This window comes from Ailuropoda melanoleuca, chromosome 5 (genome assembly GCF_002007445.2).
Source record: "Ailuropoda melanoleuca isolate Jingjing chromosome 5, ASM200744v2, whole genome shotgun sequence".
In the NCBI taxonomy this organism is placed as follows: Eukaryota; Metazoa; Chordata; class Mammalia; order Carnivora; family Ursidae; genus Ailuropoda; species Ailuropoda melanoleuca.
In genome coordinates this window covers 35,236,488-35,255,740 of record NC_048222.1, presented here as the reverse complement: position 1 = coordinate 35,255,740, position 19,253 = coordinate 35,236,488, and the positions used below count along the sequence as shown (strand labels likewise).

The 19,253-nt window shown below is 57.3% G+C and overlaps 1 protein-coding gene across 1 annotated transcript in view; it reads right to left on the bottom strand.

Moving 5' to 3' along the window:
* HCN4 (hyperpolarization activated cyclic nucleotide gated potassium channel 4) overlaps positions 1–19,253 on the bottom strand; it is a 47,814-nt gene that overhangs the window by 24,881 nt on the left and 3,680 nt on the right. Inside the window, exon 2 of the mRNA XM_034661692.1 lies at positions 18,707–19,253. Within this exon, the coding sequence (XP_034517583.1) occupies positions 18,707–19,253 (547 nt within the window). The remainder of the gene's footprint in view (positions 1–18,706) is intronic.

The window sequence follows — 19,253 nt, the reverse complement described above, 5'->3', positions numbered from 1 at the left end:
TTTTTGCCCCCATACACACACTCATACTTTCTTGCACACCTGCTTGCCTATATTTTGACACAAATGACATCCACTAGGAATCCTGCCAGATGGAAGAGAGTGTGGGTTTTTGGCCCATTACATTTTTTCCATCCTTCAGGATTCATCTGAAGTGCTATTTTTCCAAGCCTCTCCCACCCCTCACCGATGGACCTCAGCCGGGCCTGAGCCCTGGCTTTGGACATCCCAGAACACCGTGGCTCCCTGAAGGCAGGGGCCTTGTCCCAGCCATGGCCGTGCTCCTGCCACGCTGACTGCAGGCCAGGGTCCCCATGCTTTCTCCCAGGGGAATGGCACACCCAGGGCCCCACCATTTACCCTCTCCCTCTTTGTAGACACCTCTCCTAGCACCAGACCTGCATTCCCACCTGCCACCTGGAGGGCCTGCTGGCCTCTACACCCAAGTCCAAGGGTGAACTCAGCATCTTCCTCCTCAGAGCTGAATGGCACACTCAGAATTTCAATCACCTGGGCTCAAAACCTCAAAGCTATCCTCAGCTGCTTTCTCTTTCCTGCAGGCCCCGCACGCAGTGACAAGTCTTGTCTGGTGTCTTTTTCTTAAAGTAGGTTCCACACCCAGCGTGAAGCCCAATGCAGGGCCCAAATTCATGACCCTGAAATCAAGACCTGAGCTGAGATCAAGAGTTGGGGCACTTAACCGACTGAGCCACACAGACACCCCTTGTCTAGCATCTTCTAGGATGGCTTCTATCTCTAACTGCTCTGTTTTAAATCAGTTCCTCACTGCTCCTCACCTGGACCCTTGCCCCTGCTGCCTGCCTCTCACTAGCCTCCATGCTCTTTCCTTCCAACTCACATGATCTCTGGTTATCTTTCCAAATTTTATGATGGCATCACCCCTCGCTTGAGCCCTCTTGGCAGACTCCCTATGGCTACAGAAGAAAGTTCAAGCTCCAAGGTCTGGCATCCCCTGCACCCCGCTTCCTCCTGCTTCCTACACAGCAGCCACCGGACACCCGCCCCCAGCTCTATCTCTGTCCACATTCCGGCTCCTCCTTCTGAGAACCGCCTCTGCCTCCTGAGCCCCAATCTTCTGAAATCCCTTCCCTCATCCAAGACCCAGTTTGACTGCCTCCTCCTCCGGGAAGTCTGCCTAACCATGCTGTGTGTCTGGGAGCAGCTGTCACATCCTGCCCCTTCCGTCAGGCACCACCTAGCCCTCCTCTCAGCCTCCCAACAAATCACGGAGACTAGGACTCCAGGAATCCTTGTGTCTGAGACCACGATGGGAGAAGGGAGCTCCCCCTGGGCTCCCGAGACAGCCCTTGGTCTTCCAGGCCCAGCCCAGACGACTGCTCCAGGTGGCAGCGAAGACAATGAGACAAGAGGAGGACGGTGGCCAATGTTCTTTGGACACTTACTACATGCCAGGGACTAACTGGAGTACCTTCTGTGGATTATCTCATTTAATCTCATAAAATCCCTGTGAGGGAGATACTATGATTGTGCCATTTTACAGGTGAGGAGACAAAGGCACAAGAAGTTGAGAAATTTGCTATATATGGTGGATCAAGAATTAAGCCTGAACAGCCTGCCCCTAGAGTCCCGCTTTTCCCTTACACAAGCTTTAGCTAAATCCTGAGGACATCGCTCTCCTGAACCCCACACAACTCCGTGTCAGGGGTGGGGTCAGCAACCTCCCCCCCNTTTTACAGGTGAGGAGACAAAGGCACAAGAAGTTGAGAAATTTGCTATATATGGTGGATCAAGAATTAAGCCTGAACAGCCTGCCCCTAGAGTCCCGCTTTTCCCTTACACAAGCTTTAGCTAAATCCTGAGGACATCGCTCTCCTGAACCCCACACAACTCCGTGTCAGGGGTGGGGTCAGCAACCTCCCCCCCGCCATGCTGGGACCACTTCCTGCCTGTGCTAGGAATCTTTACAGGATCCTTTGAGCATCCTGTCATTTTCTGGCCATCCTGTCGCATCCATCTGCCGCCCTCGGGGACCCTGGCCGTGCTGGCACTTGGTTCACAGCCTTCCGTTCCACTCCAAACCCTGCCATCGCCCTGGGTGACTTCCACTCCATATATCAACCCCAAACACCCAGCCCCTCAGTGGCTCGGTGCCCCGACTCTACTCACCACACGTCAGTCACCCACTCCTGCAGCAGGGGATGGACCATGTCACCCTCTCCAGTCGTTCCATCTCTCACCCCAACCTCCTTTCCCTCCAGCTCTCGTAGCCAGTCGTGCCAAGTCTATTCTGTAGTGTCTGTCCCAGGATCCGCGAGACACAGAACCCTCCTGCCTCTTCCCCTCCCCTGGGACACAAGGGTCTGGCCCTTCCACCTCACCTGCCTGGCCCTTCTGGCACCCACTTCACAAGATCACGCCCTGGATCAGGGCCACCATTCACCCTTTGCACGTTTCATGGTGACTGTGCAAAAAATCCCACAACCTCAGATTCGTCCTGTTAATATGAAAGTACCTCAGCTCTCGTGCCTCAATGTCCTCATCAGGGTTTCCGTACTCACCTGCCCTGCCTTCCAGGAGGCCCTGGGAAACTTCCCTCACCGTTCTCCTCCAGCAGCCACTTCAAAGTGTCTTCTCTGTCCTCAAAGCTCTAACACCATTCTTCTACCCCCTGTCAGCAGACACCACCACCGTCTACTTCACAGAGAAGAGAAGCCCAGAACGTCCCCTTCCTCTTTCTGCCGCCAGACTCCCACCCCGCTTGCCTCTCCCTCATCTCCACCCCCTCCACCAGCTGCAAAAGCATCGGGGACCCCTCCACCTGCCTCTTCACATGAGTCCCCTTTGCCTCCCCAGGGACCCTGACCCATAGGTTGCCCCTCTTGTCTGTATCTTCAGTCTCCCTCCCCAACCGTCCTTGCCCATCAGCTCATTCTTCTTTTTTTTTTTTTTAAAGATTTTTTATTTATTTACTTGACAGAGATAGAGACAGCCAGCAAGAGAGAGAACACAAGCAGGGGGAGTGGGAGAGGGAGAAGCAGGCTCACAGAGGAGGAGCCCGACGCGGGGCTCGATCCCATAACGTCGGGATCACGCCCTGAGCCGAAGGCACACACCCAACCGCTGTGCCACCCAGGCGCCCCAATCAGCTCATTCTTCTAAGCTCCCTCCACTTAAAAAAATAAAATGAAACCATTCCTGAATCCCGAATCCTTCTGCCTCATCTCTTCGCCCATCGGAAAGAAGCTTCCTGGGAGAGGCTTTCTCACTTCCATTCCCACTCCCCACACTCCTGCCGACGCCCCCCACCCCCGCAACTGCACAGTCCACAGGGTGCTTTGCGGTCTGTTCCTGGCTGACCCTCAGCATCACCTGACCCCATGGGCCACTCTGCTGCGACTCTGGGTTTCCTCCCTTCTCTCTGCCTCCCTTCCCTTCCCCTGGAGGGGCTCCTCTTCCCCTGTGTGACCTTTAAGTGTGTTTGTTCCTTTGGGCCCTGGCCTCTTCTCTCTCTACACACTCTCCCCGGGTGACCTCGCCATCTGCCAAGGCCTCCATGATCCTGCTGGCCTTCAAACCAGACCTCTCTCTCGAGCTCCAGGCACGTGGGGTCACCTGCCGACTACACCTTGACACCTGCGTGCCCCGCAGGCACCTCACTCTTGCCACGTCCAGACAGAACTAAACAGCAACCTCCCAAACCCTTGTGCTCCCAGCACGGGCTCCTCCAGGCACCCAAATGCTCCATCTAGAAACCGGGGAGGTATCCTCTCTCTCCCTCACCTACCAACACCCAGCCAGTGGGTCTGAGTCTCATCAGCACACCCTCCAGCCTACCCCGTGGCTTCCTACGGTGGGCCCCTGGCCTTTCCAGGACCCCGCATACTTCGGGGTTACAGGTGGGCTCCACATCCTCCCAGCAATCCACTCTCCACACTTTGCCAAGCCCAGTCTTTCTGTGCTCCCAGCTACACTAAGTCCCACTGTTGTCCCCCAGGCCCTCTGCACCTGGACTCTGCCTCCTTTCCACGTCTTGTCACCCTTCCTCCCCTCTTTGCTTGCTCCAGACATACTAGCAGCTTTCCGTGCCCCAAATGCACCACCCTTCCTGTCCTCTGGGCTTGCCTATGTGCCAGCGTCTGCCTGGGACTCTTCTCCCCACCCCTGCCCACCCCAGGCCCCTCCGTTCAGAGGAGGCACTGCTTCTTTGTATCCTAGGAAATCTGGTTACGTGCTTCTTATATGCGTTCCCCTAGCATAGTATTTATCACACCATGACGAAATTGTGTGTTTGATTTGTGTGTTTGTATCTTGCGCCTACGAGACTCTCTGAACTTGGCACAGGGCCTTTTATGCGGTGGGGCCTAATACACGTGTGAACGGGTGGGTGAAGGAAAGCCTGCCTGCCTCACCAACGCGAAGCTGAGTGGTGGCCCAGCAGAAGCCACATGAAATGGCAGCTCACTGAGACCCACAAGGCTTTCACGAGGTCTTCCACTGATCTGGGTGGAACTTGTCCTGTCCAAACCCCCCAAGACTCCAAGACTCCTGGGAACACCCAGCAGAGAATGCCCCCCACCACCTGGTGTTGAAAACCATGGTGGGAAAGTCACAGAGAAGGATGGGCAGAGCTGGCGGTGGGGGGGGCAGGAGGGGGGAATAGACAAACAAGAGACAGGCCAGGAGAAGCATGAGGGTTGGGGTTTCTGACAGAGTGGGGTGGCAGAGGGGGCTGGTAGGGGGACACAGTGGCCTCAACCTAGACAGGACTGTTTCCAACCTGACCAGCACAGGCCCATGGTGGGAGAACACGCCCTCATTAGGGTCATGCCCTCTCAGTGGGGGTTTTAAGGATTCTCCCTTCTCCCGAAATAGGCCAAAAAGGCGAAATAGGCCAAAAAGGCCAAAAAGGCGGAGCACAGAGATCTAGGAGGTGGGGGTGGGGGAGAGGAGGGGGAAGGGCAAGGGTAGGAAGGAGAGAGTCGCACCTTCTCCTAGAATTCCCCCTGTGTTGTCCCCACTTTGCAGACCCAGGATGAGTCTTATGTCCTCAGCCCTGCCCTGTGCCCCGCAAAAGCAGAGAAGATTGCACTTCCTTTTCTAGGATATGAACACAGGGCCCCGTGCTGGGAAGAGTCCCCTCATGCATGTCAGGAGACAGACACACACTGGGTCCTCGGGGAAACTCCTAGGCAGCCAGCATAAACATGCAAAAGGCCTGTTAGCACGATGGGGAGGTCAGGGTGAGCAGATTTTTTGGAGGAGGGCGGTGACAAAGGAGGGAGGGAGGGAGGGAGGCCATCTGAAGGGCAGGTGTGCCAGGCAAAAGAGACCACATGCTGGCCCACAACACACATGTGGGCAGCCACGCAGGAGAGCCTCCTTCCTCTTCTTCCTCTATCTGATCGTCAAACTTGGATCTTCACCCTATCCCTCCCTGACCTCTCCCTGCCCAGGCTCCTGCTTGGTGTTCTCTGAGGCAGAGCTGGGCCCAGCCCTACAGCCTCCCAGAGAAGCTGCTGGCTGCCTGGGAGCTGGATGGGGTCCTCCCTGTCTGTGCCCTGGAGCTGGCATTTTAGACTCCCCCTCCCCCTCCGGCTGGAACTCCACACCCCACAACCTTCCAGAACCAGGCTGGGCCTGCAGCTCTTGCCTCTGAAGGCATAACCCCCCATCCTCACCCCCCTCTTCTGGCCCAACCTCCCTGACTTGGGGTCTCCCCCCATAATGGATGAATTGCTCTCTTCCTCCCACCTGCCTCTGGCCACTAGGCTCTATTTTTAGCCCACCTCAAACTCTCTGACTCAGAATCACAGGGCTTCCAGGTAGCGGCTCCCTGGGCTGTCTGGGGCTGCCTCCCGGAGCAGAGTCAGAGCCAAGGGCATCTAGTGCTTGCTTTATGGGTGGGGAGCTGGGACTTGGGTGTATTTTTATTTTTTAAATTGTCTACGTGACTTAAGAAAGAAAGTTCGGTTTCGGTTTTGAAGACCCAAGAAGACCCGTTACCCCTGTCTCTTTGCGCAGTCCCTCCCGGTCCTGGGCTGAGGCCCTAGCCTTTCATCCTACAGCGAGGGTCAGTCTCGGCTATTCTGCCAGCAGAGGTGGGCTGAGGGCTGTCACTGATGGAATCTTCCCCTTTCTGTGATCTTTCCATCATACAGCACAGTGCTCCACACGCAAATCATCTGGGGATTTTACCTAGACACAGCCAGGGGTTTACTAGGTGTGGGGCAGGGTGCCCTCCGCATTGCTAATAGGCTCCCCAGTGAGAGTGAGGCTGCTGGTCCAGGAACCACACTGGACCACACTGAGTAGCCAGGCTCCAGCAGACAGGTAGGGAATTTAGGCATTTGAGTGTCTAAATACCTGGCTGTGTGGCCTGGGACAGATCACTTAACCTCTCTGAGCCTGTTTTTTCATGCGCAAAATGAGAACATGAATCCCACCTCACAGGATTCTGGGGGAATTCAATGAGATATTTACAATATGCTACACAGTGTAAATACCCAGTATATTCTGGCTGTTACGTCACCATTATTATTCTTGTGACCACTAAGAGGCAGGTCCTGGCCCGAGGGCTCTAGGGATATGGACATGTGCGGACCTGTCTCACCACAAGGAGCCCTCAATCTTAGGGACGGACAGACCCACCCCCAGAGGGGAGCTGATGATCCAGACCAGCTCCATGGACACATAAGCCATAAGCCAGTGGGGGCGGGTAGTGAGGGCATTGTCTGGCTCTGCCGTGTGGGCTGCGGATGGCTGGAGGGGAAATTCAGCCGGGCTTAGAATGTAGAGAGGAACAGGGAGCAGCACGGCCTGCTGGGGACGGAAGTGGCCTGAGTGTGTCCAGTGGTCAGGAAGGTGAGTGTCGCGGTGGAGAGAAGGAAGCCAGTGCTACACAGCAGGACTCTAGGCCAGGAGCCTGAGAGGCTTGGGTGCTAGTTCCCTGTCCATCTCTCACCTGCTGTGTGCCCTGAACCAGGCCCTGCCCTCTCATAATCCTTTTCTCAGTTTCCCCGTTGGTAAGAGAGGACGGAGCTGGACGATCTCTAAAGACACGCCAATTCCACGAGTCTCTGCAGTGCAGAGGCTCGAGAGGCCAGCCGAGGGCAGCTGGCCAGATGGAAAGCTCGCTGAGAGGAGAGCACAAACTGTAGAGAACTCCAGCCCCCTGTTCCCCCTCCCAATACCGGTCTGAAGAGAAGTCGGGAGCATCCTGAATGCCAGACTGAGTATTCAGGACTCTCCTGGGGCCGTGGGAGCCATGAAGGTTGCAGAGGAGGAAAGTTCCCGAGTGGGGGGCGGGGGAGGGAGGATTGTGACGGCACCTTCTCGATGGCACAACTGAGCACAGCCCAGCCATGAGGAACACCAAGATATCAACCCATTGCTTCTCGGAAGAGCTGAGACTTACTCTGTGCACTCACAGATACACTGATGTAAGAGTGAGTGCACGCACACACATACCCCAATGTGTACAGCAGGGGTCATCTGCTCTATAGCACCCCAAGATGCCAGGATACTGTGTTCCCTCAGGCTAGTGGCCTAACCTCTCTGAGCTTCACCCAGCTGACAAGACTATCTGGGGAAAAATGGGGAGGCGACGAGCAGCTGGAGCACTCCCCTGCCCAGCTTCCAGGAAACAAAGGTGCAAGCACAGCTGTCCCCACTCAGGAGACTGGAACAGAAATAGCATACGGCTGAGGAGTAGCACGTGAGCGCGACCTCAGGGGAACGGAGGTAGGAGAGCTCACCTGCTCCCGGAGGCGGGGACCCGGGTGAAGGGTGAGAGCAGATGGAGTCAGGGCAGAAGGGGTGCTCTGATGAGGACGGACGTCGTGGGAGGGCCGCCCCAGAGCAGGTAGCTAAATATTGACTCTGGGAGGGTCTACGTGGCCCCCTTCTTGCTGGGATGGGGGTTCCCAGGAGATGCCTGGGCTCTTGACAACACGAGCCAGACGGGACTCTGCTGCCTTCCATCTAGGAAAACGCAGTGTGACAAGGACACGGAGAAGGGCCCTGGTCCCTGGGGTCCTGCCAGCCCTGGAGGTTTATGATTCTGATTGCTAACAGAAGAAGAGGTAATGACTCCCTGGAGAGGGGCCCATCACACATGGGCTTGGACCACAGGCTGGGGAGCAAGCATTTCACCCCCAGGCTGTGAGGAGCACCGAGGGGCCGAGGCAGACGTGGTGCGGTCAGAGGTGCCGGCGTGGCGAGGGCCTGAGTGGTGCCCAGCTCCCCGCCTCCTCAGTGACAGACACTGAATCAATCTGGCTGCTCCCCAAAATCACCCCCCCAGGTGCCACACCGGCAGGCCCAGGCGTCTGTCCCGCACAAAGCTCCCAGGTCACTCTGCGGCCTGCGCATTTCAGCTTCGGGCTCTGGGGGTCTTGCTAAAACCCAGCCCCTCTCCGGAAGCACCTTCCGCTCTCGGATGAGGAAAGCAAGGCCCCCGTGCTCCCAGCTGGGGGGGCCAGAGCAGAGCATTCACTTGCCTCTTATTCGCCACTGGCCCCCTCGGCTCTGTCCCCAGAAGCTGGGGAGCAACACAGCGGGATGATGACTTCTCAGGGCCTGTGGGACAGGAGAACAGCTTGCCGCGTTTCCCTCCCCTGCCGATTCCAAAGCCCACGGCACAGCTGTCGAGCATGACCCGCACTCGCCGTGGATCCTCCCCTCTGAACTCTTCCAGGGCCAGGTCTGAGCTTCCAGGAGGGGACAACTGTGCCCCGAGAGATGGTTGGGAGGAGATGGGAGCTGGTGTCCTTTGCCCGGCGGGGCAGGGAGAAAGCCTGCTGTCCACTCACACATGGGCCATGATCTCATGAGGGGCCGGGGGTGCTCAGCAGACCACACAGACGTCACACAACATACTGGGGAGCCTCCGCCCTGTCCCCCAGCACAAAGGGCCCACAGAGCCCCCCCGCACAGAAAGAGGCCCGTGTGTCAGGCATTCCCGCTGCCCCAGAGCACAGGGGCTGCACAACTCCAGGATGGTGCCTGGATCGCCTCTGTGGAGTCTCCAGAAGGAGGGAGGGAGGGAGGTTCTCATCAGCTCCACTCAGCAGCAGCGCTGTCCCTGCCCCGCTGGCTCAATTTGTACTAATGGGGTCAGGATTGCGGGTTCAATACCTATTTGGGCAATTAGCTTTGCTCTCTTCTCAGCCTCAGACTGAGCCCTGACCCCGGACACTGAGACAGGAAAGGACTTTGCTGAGGTCATACAGCGGAACAGGAGGAGGGGCAGGAGGGCAAACTCAGCGTGGGAGGGGTGGGCAGTCACAAGCTAGGAAAGCTCAGGATGAGAGAACCTGGGGCTCCAGGGTGGGCTGGCCCCAGCCGCTGCACAGACAGGCCCCAGTTGCAGCATCTCCCCGGCTGGACCATGTTTCTTCTGAAAGGTGCGGATGGCCCTGATGAGGCCTGTGGGCTCGAGGGTCTTTCCTGTCCCTGCAGAAGAGAACAAGCACCCTGCAACCTCTGACGGACTATAGGTGGGAGAATCTGGCTTTGGCGACGGGCGGCTGGGGACTCGCGTTGATCATTGACAGGGCTGCTCTAGCCTCCAACAGCAACTGCAGGGTAATTACTTCTGGGCTCCAGGCCACACGCTCGGCGACATGAATGCGGCAGCAACACCTGCCTTCTGGGTGTAGTACAGCCAGAGAAGGGGGGCTGGGCAGCTGGGGCCAGGGCCAGGAGAGCTCCCTGGGCCACAGAGACCCAGGGAGACATGCACACACTTGCAAATATATGTACACATATTCAGACAGCATCAGGGTCAAGACCCAGGGCAGTGGGGTCACAGTCCTCAGGGGAGAAGCACAGAGCTCAGTAAGTACAAGTCCAAAGAGGCAGAATATTTGAGTAACCTGCCCTTAGTGCCTACCAACACCCACCCCAGCCCCTTCGCTCCATCTCCCAGAAACCTACTCCCAAGAAAGTGTGCAGAATGCTTCTCTCCTTCAAATCCAGCTCAGATCTGCTTCCTCCAGGAAGCCTTCCCTGGCCATCAATCCGTACTGATCTACCCTAAAAAGAGCTGAAATCCTATTCTCTTCTTTGCCGGATGGGTAGTGACCCCAGTCCTCCATACTGGGAGACGACAGTCCTGGAATGGAGCATCTGATCTTGGAGGGGGCATGACCCCACTCCCTTTAAGCTTGCCCCTCCCCAGGCCCAGAAGACAGTGTATTAGCCAGCCCTATGTTATGTATTAATTTCTGAAAGCCTCGTTCACGCAGACATAACACGTCCACCCACACGGATAAATGCTTAGACAGACACAAAATCATCAGCAGCCAATTATGAGGCCCCCGCAGCTGCCATGAGCAGACCCGGAGGCCCCTCGGCTGGCTCCGCGGTGTGTGGAGCTGGGAGTGCAGTGGGGGGCAGGGAGTCCCTCCATCAAGCCAGCACACATCCCTGCCCAGCCCCAAGCACTGCTGTGCGGGAGCCACGAGCCAAGCCGGCTGCCTGGCTGGGAAGACAGACACCAGCCCCAAACAATGAGAGAGCAGAGCGGGGCGGGGAGCCGTCACGTGTGAGTTTGGTGGCTCCGGCGTCGGCAGCAGTGGCACTGTTGTTTATTTATAATTTGTACTTTACCTCCCAGAGAGGACCAGAGGCAGCTGGCTCAGATGCTAAGGGGTGTAGGAGCTCAGGCAGTTAAAGAAAAGGAGGGCTTCTTAAAGGGGAGGGCACAAGGTGGGGTGGGCCATGTGCCCACCTTGCCCCAAGCCCTGGTGCCTCGGGGAGGCACTGGGGTTGGTTCCAGGCTTTGTTTAAGGACTCTAGCTCCTCACCCCAGACCAAAGCCTTTTCTTGGTCTCATCAGTCTCACTCAGATCCTGGCCACAGTGTGGGCCTAGACTGTGGCCTCAGCTACAGACTTGACCCTGATCACACCCTGAGCCCCGACCCTGGACACACAGTCCAAACCAGGACTCCACTTCCTCTCTTCTCCGAAGGAGGCATGGATAGGCCACGTGACCACCTGTTTCCACTGGCTACCTGTCCCCTTTCCCTAGGCACCCTGATCACTCCTGTTGAAGAACAGATGGGTCAACAGCACCTGGATACGGTTCCAAAACCCCAAAGTCCTCCACGCCTGTCAGGACCCTGATCCGGCCTCCCCAGGAACAGAGCAGCCCCCGAGTGAGGGGTTCGGGCAAGCACGATCTCCGCCTCCAGATGCTGCATCTTCAGACATGGAAAGGCTCCCTTCTCACCGGATCAGCTTAAATTAAGAAGGGACTCAGAAAATACCTATCGCCTCAAAATTTGGTCATGGAGCAGGGGCAACCGGAAAAAGCTCCAGTGTGGGGGCGCCTGGGTGGCTCAGGAAGGGATCCAGCCCCGCGTCGGGCTCCCTGCTCAGTGAGGAGTCTGCTTCTCCCTCTCCCTCTGCCCCTCCTCGTGTTCTCTCTCTCTCAAATAAATAAATTAAAAATCTTAAAAACAAAACAAAACTGCTCCAGTGACAAGACCATTCAGGACCTCTGGTTGGGGTCTAGGGATAGACTGTGGATTTTAAGATCTCTGCAGCCAGATGTTACATGACCTCTGGGTTCTGATTTCATTTCTGATGTAGACTTATTCTATGACCTTGGGCCGGTGGCTCCCCCTTTCTGGTCCTCTGCTCCCCTTTGATAAAATGAAGGTTTTAGGCCAGGGGCTGGCTAAGGCCTGTCCAGATGTGGTGGGCCGAGGCCTATTAAATCTCCCGAGCCAGCTCAGCCCCCCTCCCCACAGCCCCTCCTCACGGATCATGTGTGGCCAAACATTATCAGCAATGTTTTCATTGTCAGGAGAATGTTTTCTCGAACTACAACTACGTTTGTAATTCAGCTCTTTAAAGCTAACGAAAAAGAAGGAGGAGGAGACAAAGAGGGATGCGAATGTGTTTAGAATCCTCAAGACCAGCTTCAAAGGGTGGTTCTAGAACTTCCTCACTGCATGATTTAGGGGAAATCTTTTTCTTCCTCCCATCAGACTCAGTTTCTCTATCCCTAAACTGGAGATAACAGAACCTATTGTCCAGGCCACCAGGAAGAGTAAATAAAATACGAGACATAAAGTTTCCACTACTTTGGTACGTGGTATAGATGGTTCATAAACGGCGGTTACTGACCTGGAAATCCACCTGGCTCTAGTCTCTAGTGGGCTGAATCGAGGGTTGTCAACTCAGAAGCCTACAGGGCTCATCGGCTCGGGGTGCATGAATGACACGGCTGGGTATGGGGCTTTAGGGACAGTGGGCAACGGGAGAGCAAACGCCACATTAAACGCAGCAGCCTCTCGTCTGCTCCAGCGGCCTGCTATGGTGTGGGAACGTGGGGCCAGAACTGCCAGAGTTTCCAGTTTTTCAGAGGAAGCCCGAAAGCCAAATTTTTATGTCACATCTTTCCATTTTAAAACACTGTCTCAGATTTGTTATGACACGCTATGCTGCCCAAACAGAACACATCTGGGTGCTGCATTTGGTCCACGGGATGCTGCTTAGCAACTTCTGATCCAAGTACCGCTGTCTCATCTTGAGCACCCTCGGTGACAGGGAGCGCACCCTCTCTGTGCTGCTTCCACCCCGATTCTGGGCAGGTGCTGATGACAAAGAGTGCCTTTGAGTGGCCTCCTAGGCTTCAGAATCACAGATTTCCAGGGCCCTGGCAATGCTCTCTCAGTAAAGCCTGGCTGGCAGGGAACATCCTCTCCAAAGCCAAGGCAATGCCCCTGCCCTCCCCACAGCCTGCTCTGGCTGGGAAGCATGGATTCTTCAATATCCCCTGGGCCCAAGCAGGACCTCCTGGCCGGCCTTAGTAGCCCTTCCATTAATTAGCAACCGGCAGTCGCAGCTTGGTAAGAGTCCTTGAGCCGAGGGGTGTATGCGCTGGAGCTGGCTGCCTCCTTGCTTATGGGACGGTCCCCTCCCCCCCACAAGGGCCAGCTGGGACTGCAGCTTCTACTCTAGGCAAATTCCCCCAGGATGGCCAGTGTTGTGACGAGGGGCCACTCCACGCGGGCTGCTATGACACTGTCAGCTCTGTCACCTGTATGTATCCTGCTGCCTTCCAGGGTGGGAGGGGGCAGAGAGAAGTGACAGGCAAGTCCAGCCCACGGAGGAGGCTGCTAGGCATGGTGCGGGGAGTGGAGGGGGCCATGAGGTTCAGACAATCCCCCCCCACCAACAACCTCAGGGAGCCAAAGCAGCTGATTCTCCTGGATGTCTCTTCCTCTTCCCAGGCAGGCACAGTCAGGGCCACCTCACACCCACTCTCCTGCCCTGGCATCTCTGGACTCTCTGGCTGACCTCTGTCCTTCCCAGAAACCTCACTGCAGCACAGAGGTCGCTGACCTCCCTGCCCCCGCTCCTCCAACCGGACGCACCCCTCTGGCCCTTTGAATGGGAGAGAAGCCACCCAAGCAGTGGGACAGGATGGATTCGTAAGGGCCCTCTGGCCTCCTGGCTTCCCCCTGCTCACCCCACCCCATCGACCAGCATTCAGGGCCAGCAGGGTGCAAGCCGCAGCGCAGGAGGGGAGGAAGGCTGGGAACCCAACACCCTCAAGCGTGCGGCTGACCTCTGTGGCTAAGGGTTGCTCAACCTGGTTCACAGAATTCGCCCTGCTGTGCTCAGGGCTAGAGGCCAACAGGAGAAGACAGTCTTTCTGCCCTCAGGGAACTCAGGGAGCCCAGGCTAAGATGAGAACATACACATGACCTGAACCCCAGTCCTCCAGGCTTGGCTCTGGGCTGGACCCCAGCAGCAGCATCACCTGCGCCCATATCAGAAATGCAGAGTCTCAGACCCCGCCCCTAATTCTGACCTAATGAGTCAGGCTCTGGGTCTGTAGTTTCACAAGATCCCCAGGCGGCTTGGATGACATGACAATGTGAGAAGCGCCGCATTCGAACAAACACAGAGCTCCATCCAAATGCCCTGAGGTGGTCAGGCAGGGGATAGACGGATGATGGTGGCCCTGTGGCCCGAGAGGGCATCCCAGAAGACCCAGGGGCCTGAAAGCAGGGGAGAGGAGGGCAGATAGATGGGCAGACAGACAGGCAGACAGCCCAGCACTGTGTTAGGCAGGCCACCTGACAGCCCAAAGCCTCACAGCAGCTCACAGCAGCTAAGGGAACAAACGGGGGCAGGGCTGGGCAGGGCAGCAGCCCCCAGCCTCGTCATGTAGCAGTCAGACCACGAACGGAAGCCTTGCGAGGGAGAGAACCTGGAGCCCCAGCCTCCCCACCCAGGTGACACAAGGGGCCCGGCCCCATGGGGCTTCTGCACACCCCGCATCCGGGGAGCGCCTCGGCCCTGAGCTGGGTGCTGGCCTTTGCCACCAGCCCAGTCTTACCAGGACGAGCACGTCCTCATCTCTGGAGAATCCTGCTGCCCACTGTGCCAGCTGATAGCACCGCCCAGCAGCTCACCTTGGAATTCCCCTCTGCACCAAGGCGCCCCTCCCCCTCCCCTGGCGCCGCAAGGCCTGCAGCATCCTGGGCCTGGCTTTCTACGCTACAACAGATCCAGTGAGCCCCCTACTCGGAGAGCAGAAGCAGCATTCTGGGCAATGGCCTCCAGGAAGCCCCTCCCCCACCACCACCCCGACAGGCTGCTCCCTCCTTCCTCCTCACGTCCTCCTATGCACAGTCCGGCCCCTGGTTGAAGGGGAGAGAGCTGGGTGTGGGAATGAGGAAACAGAAAATAACTAGTCCCCAGACTGCCTCCTTTGGCATCTAAGTCGGCTCCATTTCCATGCCCATCCTGCCAGCAGCGGGAGACCCAAGCCTCAGGGTACAGGTGGCCCCAGGGAGCGCTGGATCTAAGAGGCTAGCACCTGCCCCTGCCAGGCCAGGCACTCTTTTCTGGGATGGTCTAGATAGAGCAGGGTTCACAACCTAGATGGTCTTCAACTTAGGCAGTCCACAGACCCCAGAAATTGAGTGTCATATTGTGTCTGGATAGACGCACATCTTTCTCGATAGACACTCTATAGTTTCCTGCACGTTCTCACTTAGGTCCCTGACACGGGTTCAGAACCACAGGTCTGAGCCAAAGACAGAGGCCCATGTGGTCCCCCCAGGACTAAGGGAAGGAGGCAGTGAGAGTGGGGGTGGTGTGGCTTACAGCAGCATCACTGGTCTCCGACAGGCCACTGGAGCTGCTTCCCTATACAGGGTGACCACAGGTATACAGGTCTGACGTGGACAACAGGATTCCCATTTCCCTAGGTGGGAAAACTGAGGCTCAGGGAAAGCTCATAACCCAGGCAGGGCAAGGGATGTGAGGTGGGTAAAGGCAGGGCCAGGGGCCCAGGGGACCGGCACCAAAAGTTAGGGTTAGGTCACCCTTGGGACTTATCAGGCCACTGGCCCAGGTTCCATGATTTCAGAGTTCAGCGGTTTCTGTCCCAAGGAAAGGACCTTTAGGGCATTTCTTCCCTTCCCCTCTTCACAGTGTCAGAAAGCTCAGACTAGGAGAGGGAGGAGCAGAAGGATGACAAGGGCCAAACTTCTGTCTGCCTCCACTCTCGAGGCCAAGCTAGAGTTTGGAGCACAGGAATACTCCATCACTGACTTCCTACAATGGGGACTGCCCTGCCAGCCCCCAGGTCCACCCACACAGCTCAAGACACCTGCTCGGACAGACAGCTAGTTATACACACACCCAGGCAGACCCCCCGAAAGCCTGACACTTAAAAGCCTGACAGGCTTCTGGGCACAAAACCAGGTACATGACCCTCGGGTCCCCTCTTCCTTTCCTCTTTCTTTGGAAAAACACTATGAAACACTATGTTTGATTTGTTCTGGGTTCCCACTGCCAAGCTCGGCTTCCAGAACATGGCTCATATGGAAGGAAGGACACATCCAGGACCCAAGAGCCCAACCAGCCTTGGGCAGGAGCCTGGGGAACTGTGTGTCCCAGCCTCTTCCCTTACCAAACCTTAAATATAAGTTTCAAAGGGCAACTGAGAAGTGGAAGGAGGGGGGCAGACAAGCCTGTAGAGCCTGGAGGAGCCCGGTGAGAGCTGGGGGCATGGTGAGGAGAAGCGCAGGCAGCCCAGAAAAGCCTCTTATTAGCCATGGCCCAGGTTCTGCAGGTCCCTCGGCGGGTGGTCCACTCTGGCCCTCGGAAAAGGCACCCAACCCTCCTCCCCCAGGAACGGGAGATGCCGGAAGCAGCCCATGACAGCAAGCCCTGAACTCCAAACCACAAACTCAATCTATCATGGTTTGCTGGTGATTCTTTATTAAACCAATTCTGTTGGATCAATGCTTCCTGCCCGTCAAAATGATGAATAAATCCTCAACTGTCCTGAGCAGTGCTTGCAGAAGCTCTTCTGAAGGCTGAGCTGGGCAGCGGGGATTAGCTCCATGCACAGACCCATTGGTCAGTGGCTGAAACTCAGTGTGGGGTGTTGGTGGGGGTGATGCCAGTCTGAGTGGTGGGTTTCCTAAGCTTAGAAGACTCAGCCAGGCCATTGCCTCTTTGACCTTGTGCAGATGAGACTAGCTGTTCTGGCCTAGAGGTTTGACCACTGGCCCTCCAGACATGCACAGATGGTCTTTTCTTGGATTTCTTTTTTTACACTCCACCCAGCCCCAGAGATGTGAGCTTCCAGCTACCTGTCTCTGATGCTTGTGGTACAAACACATACTCAAAGCCCAGTCCAACCCTTACCCTGTTGCCCATTTATCAATCCCGCTGCGTCCACCCCTCCTGATGCCCGCCGCCACCACCCCCTCTGCCAAGTCCGGGACAGTCTGCAGTTAGTGAGAGAGTCTGCAGCAGGGGGACTGCAGACAGACATGCCAAGATGGGCAGAGGAAGATCAGGAAGGCGGGGGTGTTCCCATTGATGCAATCCACCCAGTCCAAACCCTTCACCATTGAGGGTAAGGAGGGACTGGGAAGGCAAGGCCCAGTTCCCAGAAGGTGCTCGATCAAAGCCTGTTGTCTGTGGAGGCCGGGCACCTCTGGGGTTGGCCCCTGGCACCCCCCCATATCCCACGCGATGGGGTTGGCGAGGAGAACACTGACTGGAGGCTCTCAGACAATGAAAACAGCGGAGAGACAAGCAAGGGAAGGGCGTCCCTCACCACTCTCAAGCGGTTGATACTGGCCCAGCCCACCTGCTACCACCTCTAGGGAGTTCCGAGGGAGGAGGAGAAGCCCAGGACACCCAGAGGGTGCAGGAGATACACCTCCTGCCCACTCCTTCTTGCTCAGGCTGGGAGCCTTAAGTCCTAGCACTGACCAGGGGGAGGCCACACTTCAGGAACCTGGTCCTGGGGAATGGCTACATTTCCCAATGGGAGGGTCCCACATTTGCTCACACAGCTTGAAGACTGTGCTTGTCTGTTTAGCCTGTGGCCTCCCACACTCTCTGGAATGGGAACCCTCGATAGGAGGGTTACGAAGAGCAGTGCCTCAAAAAAAGAAAAGGTGGCGTGGGGGGCCTCTGGTCACCACCATTATAAGCCATCGAGTGTTGCCTGACTGGTCACTCCCAGCACAAGAAATCTCTCTCATTGGATGGAAAATGGCTTTGCTCTCATTACAAACCTAGCTTCCCTGGAGTTCGCGAAGAGGGCTCTGGGTTGGCAAAATGCTCATTTATATTGGCAGGCAAGCCGGGTAGGCAGGGAAGGGAGCTAAATGGGGGGCTGAGAGAGAATGAATTAGACCCAGCTTTAAAGGGTGAACGTTTTTCAGACCCTCACTTCAGTCCTGTGTATCAAGAAAACTCAGGGGGGTGCTGGGGGGCCCCAAGCTCTTGACCAGGATGGGGGGGGCATCCCTTATTTCCACTTCAGGGGCAATCACTGAACTCCTGTTTTGCAGATACCCCTGCAGGTCTGGAGCTATCTGCTCTTCAGGGGCCTCTGACTCAGGTGACGGGGGAGGGGGCAGGGTCCCTCTCCCTCACTGGCAGTCACACCATTTGTCTGGGGACCTGTGACTGACCCAGGAGAGTCCTGGTAGCTACTGCAGTTGGGCCTCTGGGGTGAGGATGGGGCACTGGATGCGCTTGGGGTCACAGGACACCAGGCATCTTCCCTGACCACTATGAACAAGGTCAGCCTGTCCCACCAGTCCGGGGGCCAGGTGCCCAGGTGCCTACTCTGGCCCACCACTTGCCACGAGGGTCTGGACCAAGGGTTAAGGTAGGCATGGAGGGCTTTAACCCTGGACCTCAGTCCTCTAGGGGCCCAGATCTCCCTCCCCAGCTGCAGCTTCCCAGGGCACCAGAAGGAGATGCTAACATTTGGGGTCAGTGCCCAAGGAGCTGGCACCTTTGCCACGAGGTCTGTCTCCCTTCATGGCCCTGCTCGTCAGGCGAAATGACCTGGAACTGCCTCTAGGATGGCCGCCCTGACTCCGCAGCCCAGCACAGGGAGGTGGGATGTGTGGCTTAAAGTGGCAGAGCCTACTCCCAGCTGCCTGCAGGGCTAGGCCAGGCTCCGAACGCCTTTTCAGCCTGCCTCTAATGTGGCCCAGACCCCAGGAGGGCGAGGACTGGAGCCTGGAACACAGAAGAAAGTTCCCAGCGCGGTGCGGGAGGAGGTCTGGGGGTGTCTTGGTGCCTAGAGGCGCCCCACTTCTCTCGGAGCTCCCCGCGCGAGGAAGGAAAGTTAACTCCGGCTGAGAGGCAGGGCTCAGAGAGAAAGCATGCCTGCGATCGCTCAGGGAACCCACAGGATCGCGTCGGCCTCCTTACCTGAAGTCGCTGTAGGGGTGGATAATCCAAAATCCGGCCGACTTCACCCTCTCCTGCTCGCGCTCCACGGCTTTCTGACTGCCGAACATCCTCAGGGAGAATTTGTTGACCCCGGGCTGGAGCATTGCCCCGAACTGGCGCTGCATGAAGCCGGCCTGGCCCAGGCGCACCTCGGCCTCTGGGAGGATCTGGTCGCCCGCGGCCGCGCCTCCCTCCACTTTGATAGCGGTGTCCACAGAGGGCTGCTCGCAGGAGGCGGAGGCCGGCTGCGGCGGCTGCTGGGGCGGCGGCGGAGAGGCTGCGGGCTGAGCCGAGGCGCCGGGGCGCTCTGGCTCTGCCGCCAGGCCCGGGGGCGTCCTGTCCTCGCCGGGGGACGCGTCGCCCTCGGCGATAAGCCGCCGCTCCTCCGCGGAGTCATGCAGGTGCCCGTGACTGCTGCCGCCCCCCGCTCCGGAGCCGCCGCCGCCGCCCCGGCTGCCCAGCGAGGCCAGGCTCCCGCGGAAGCGCCTGCAATCGCCGTTGGTGCTGGACTTGCCCGCGCCGCGGG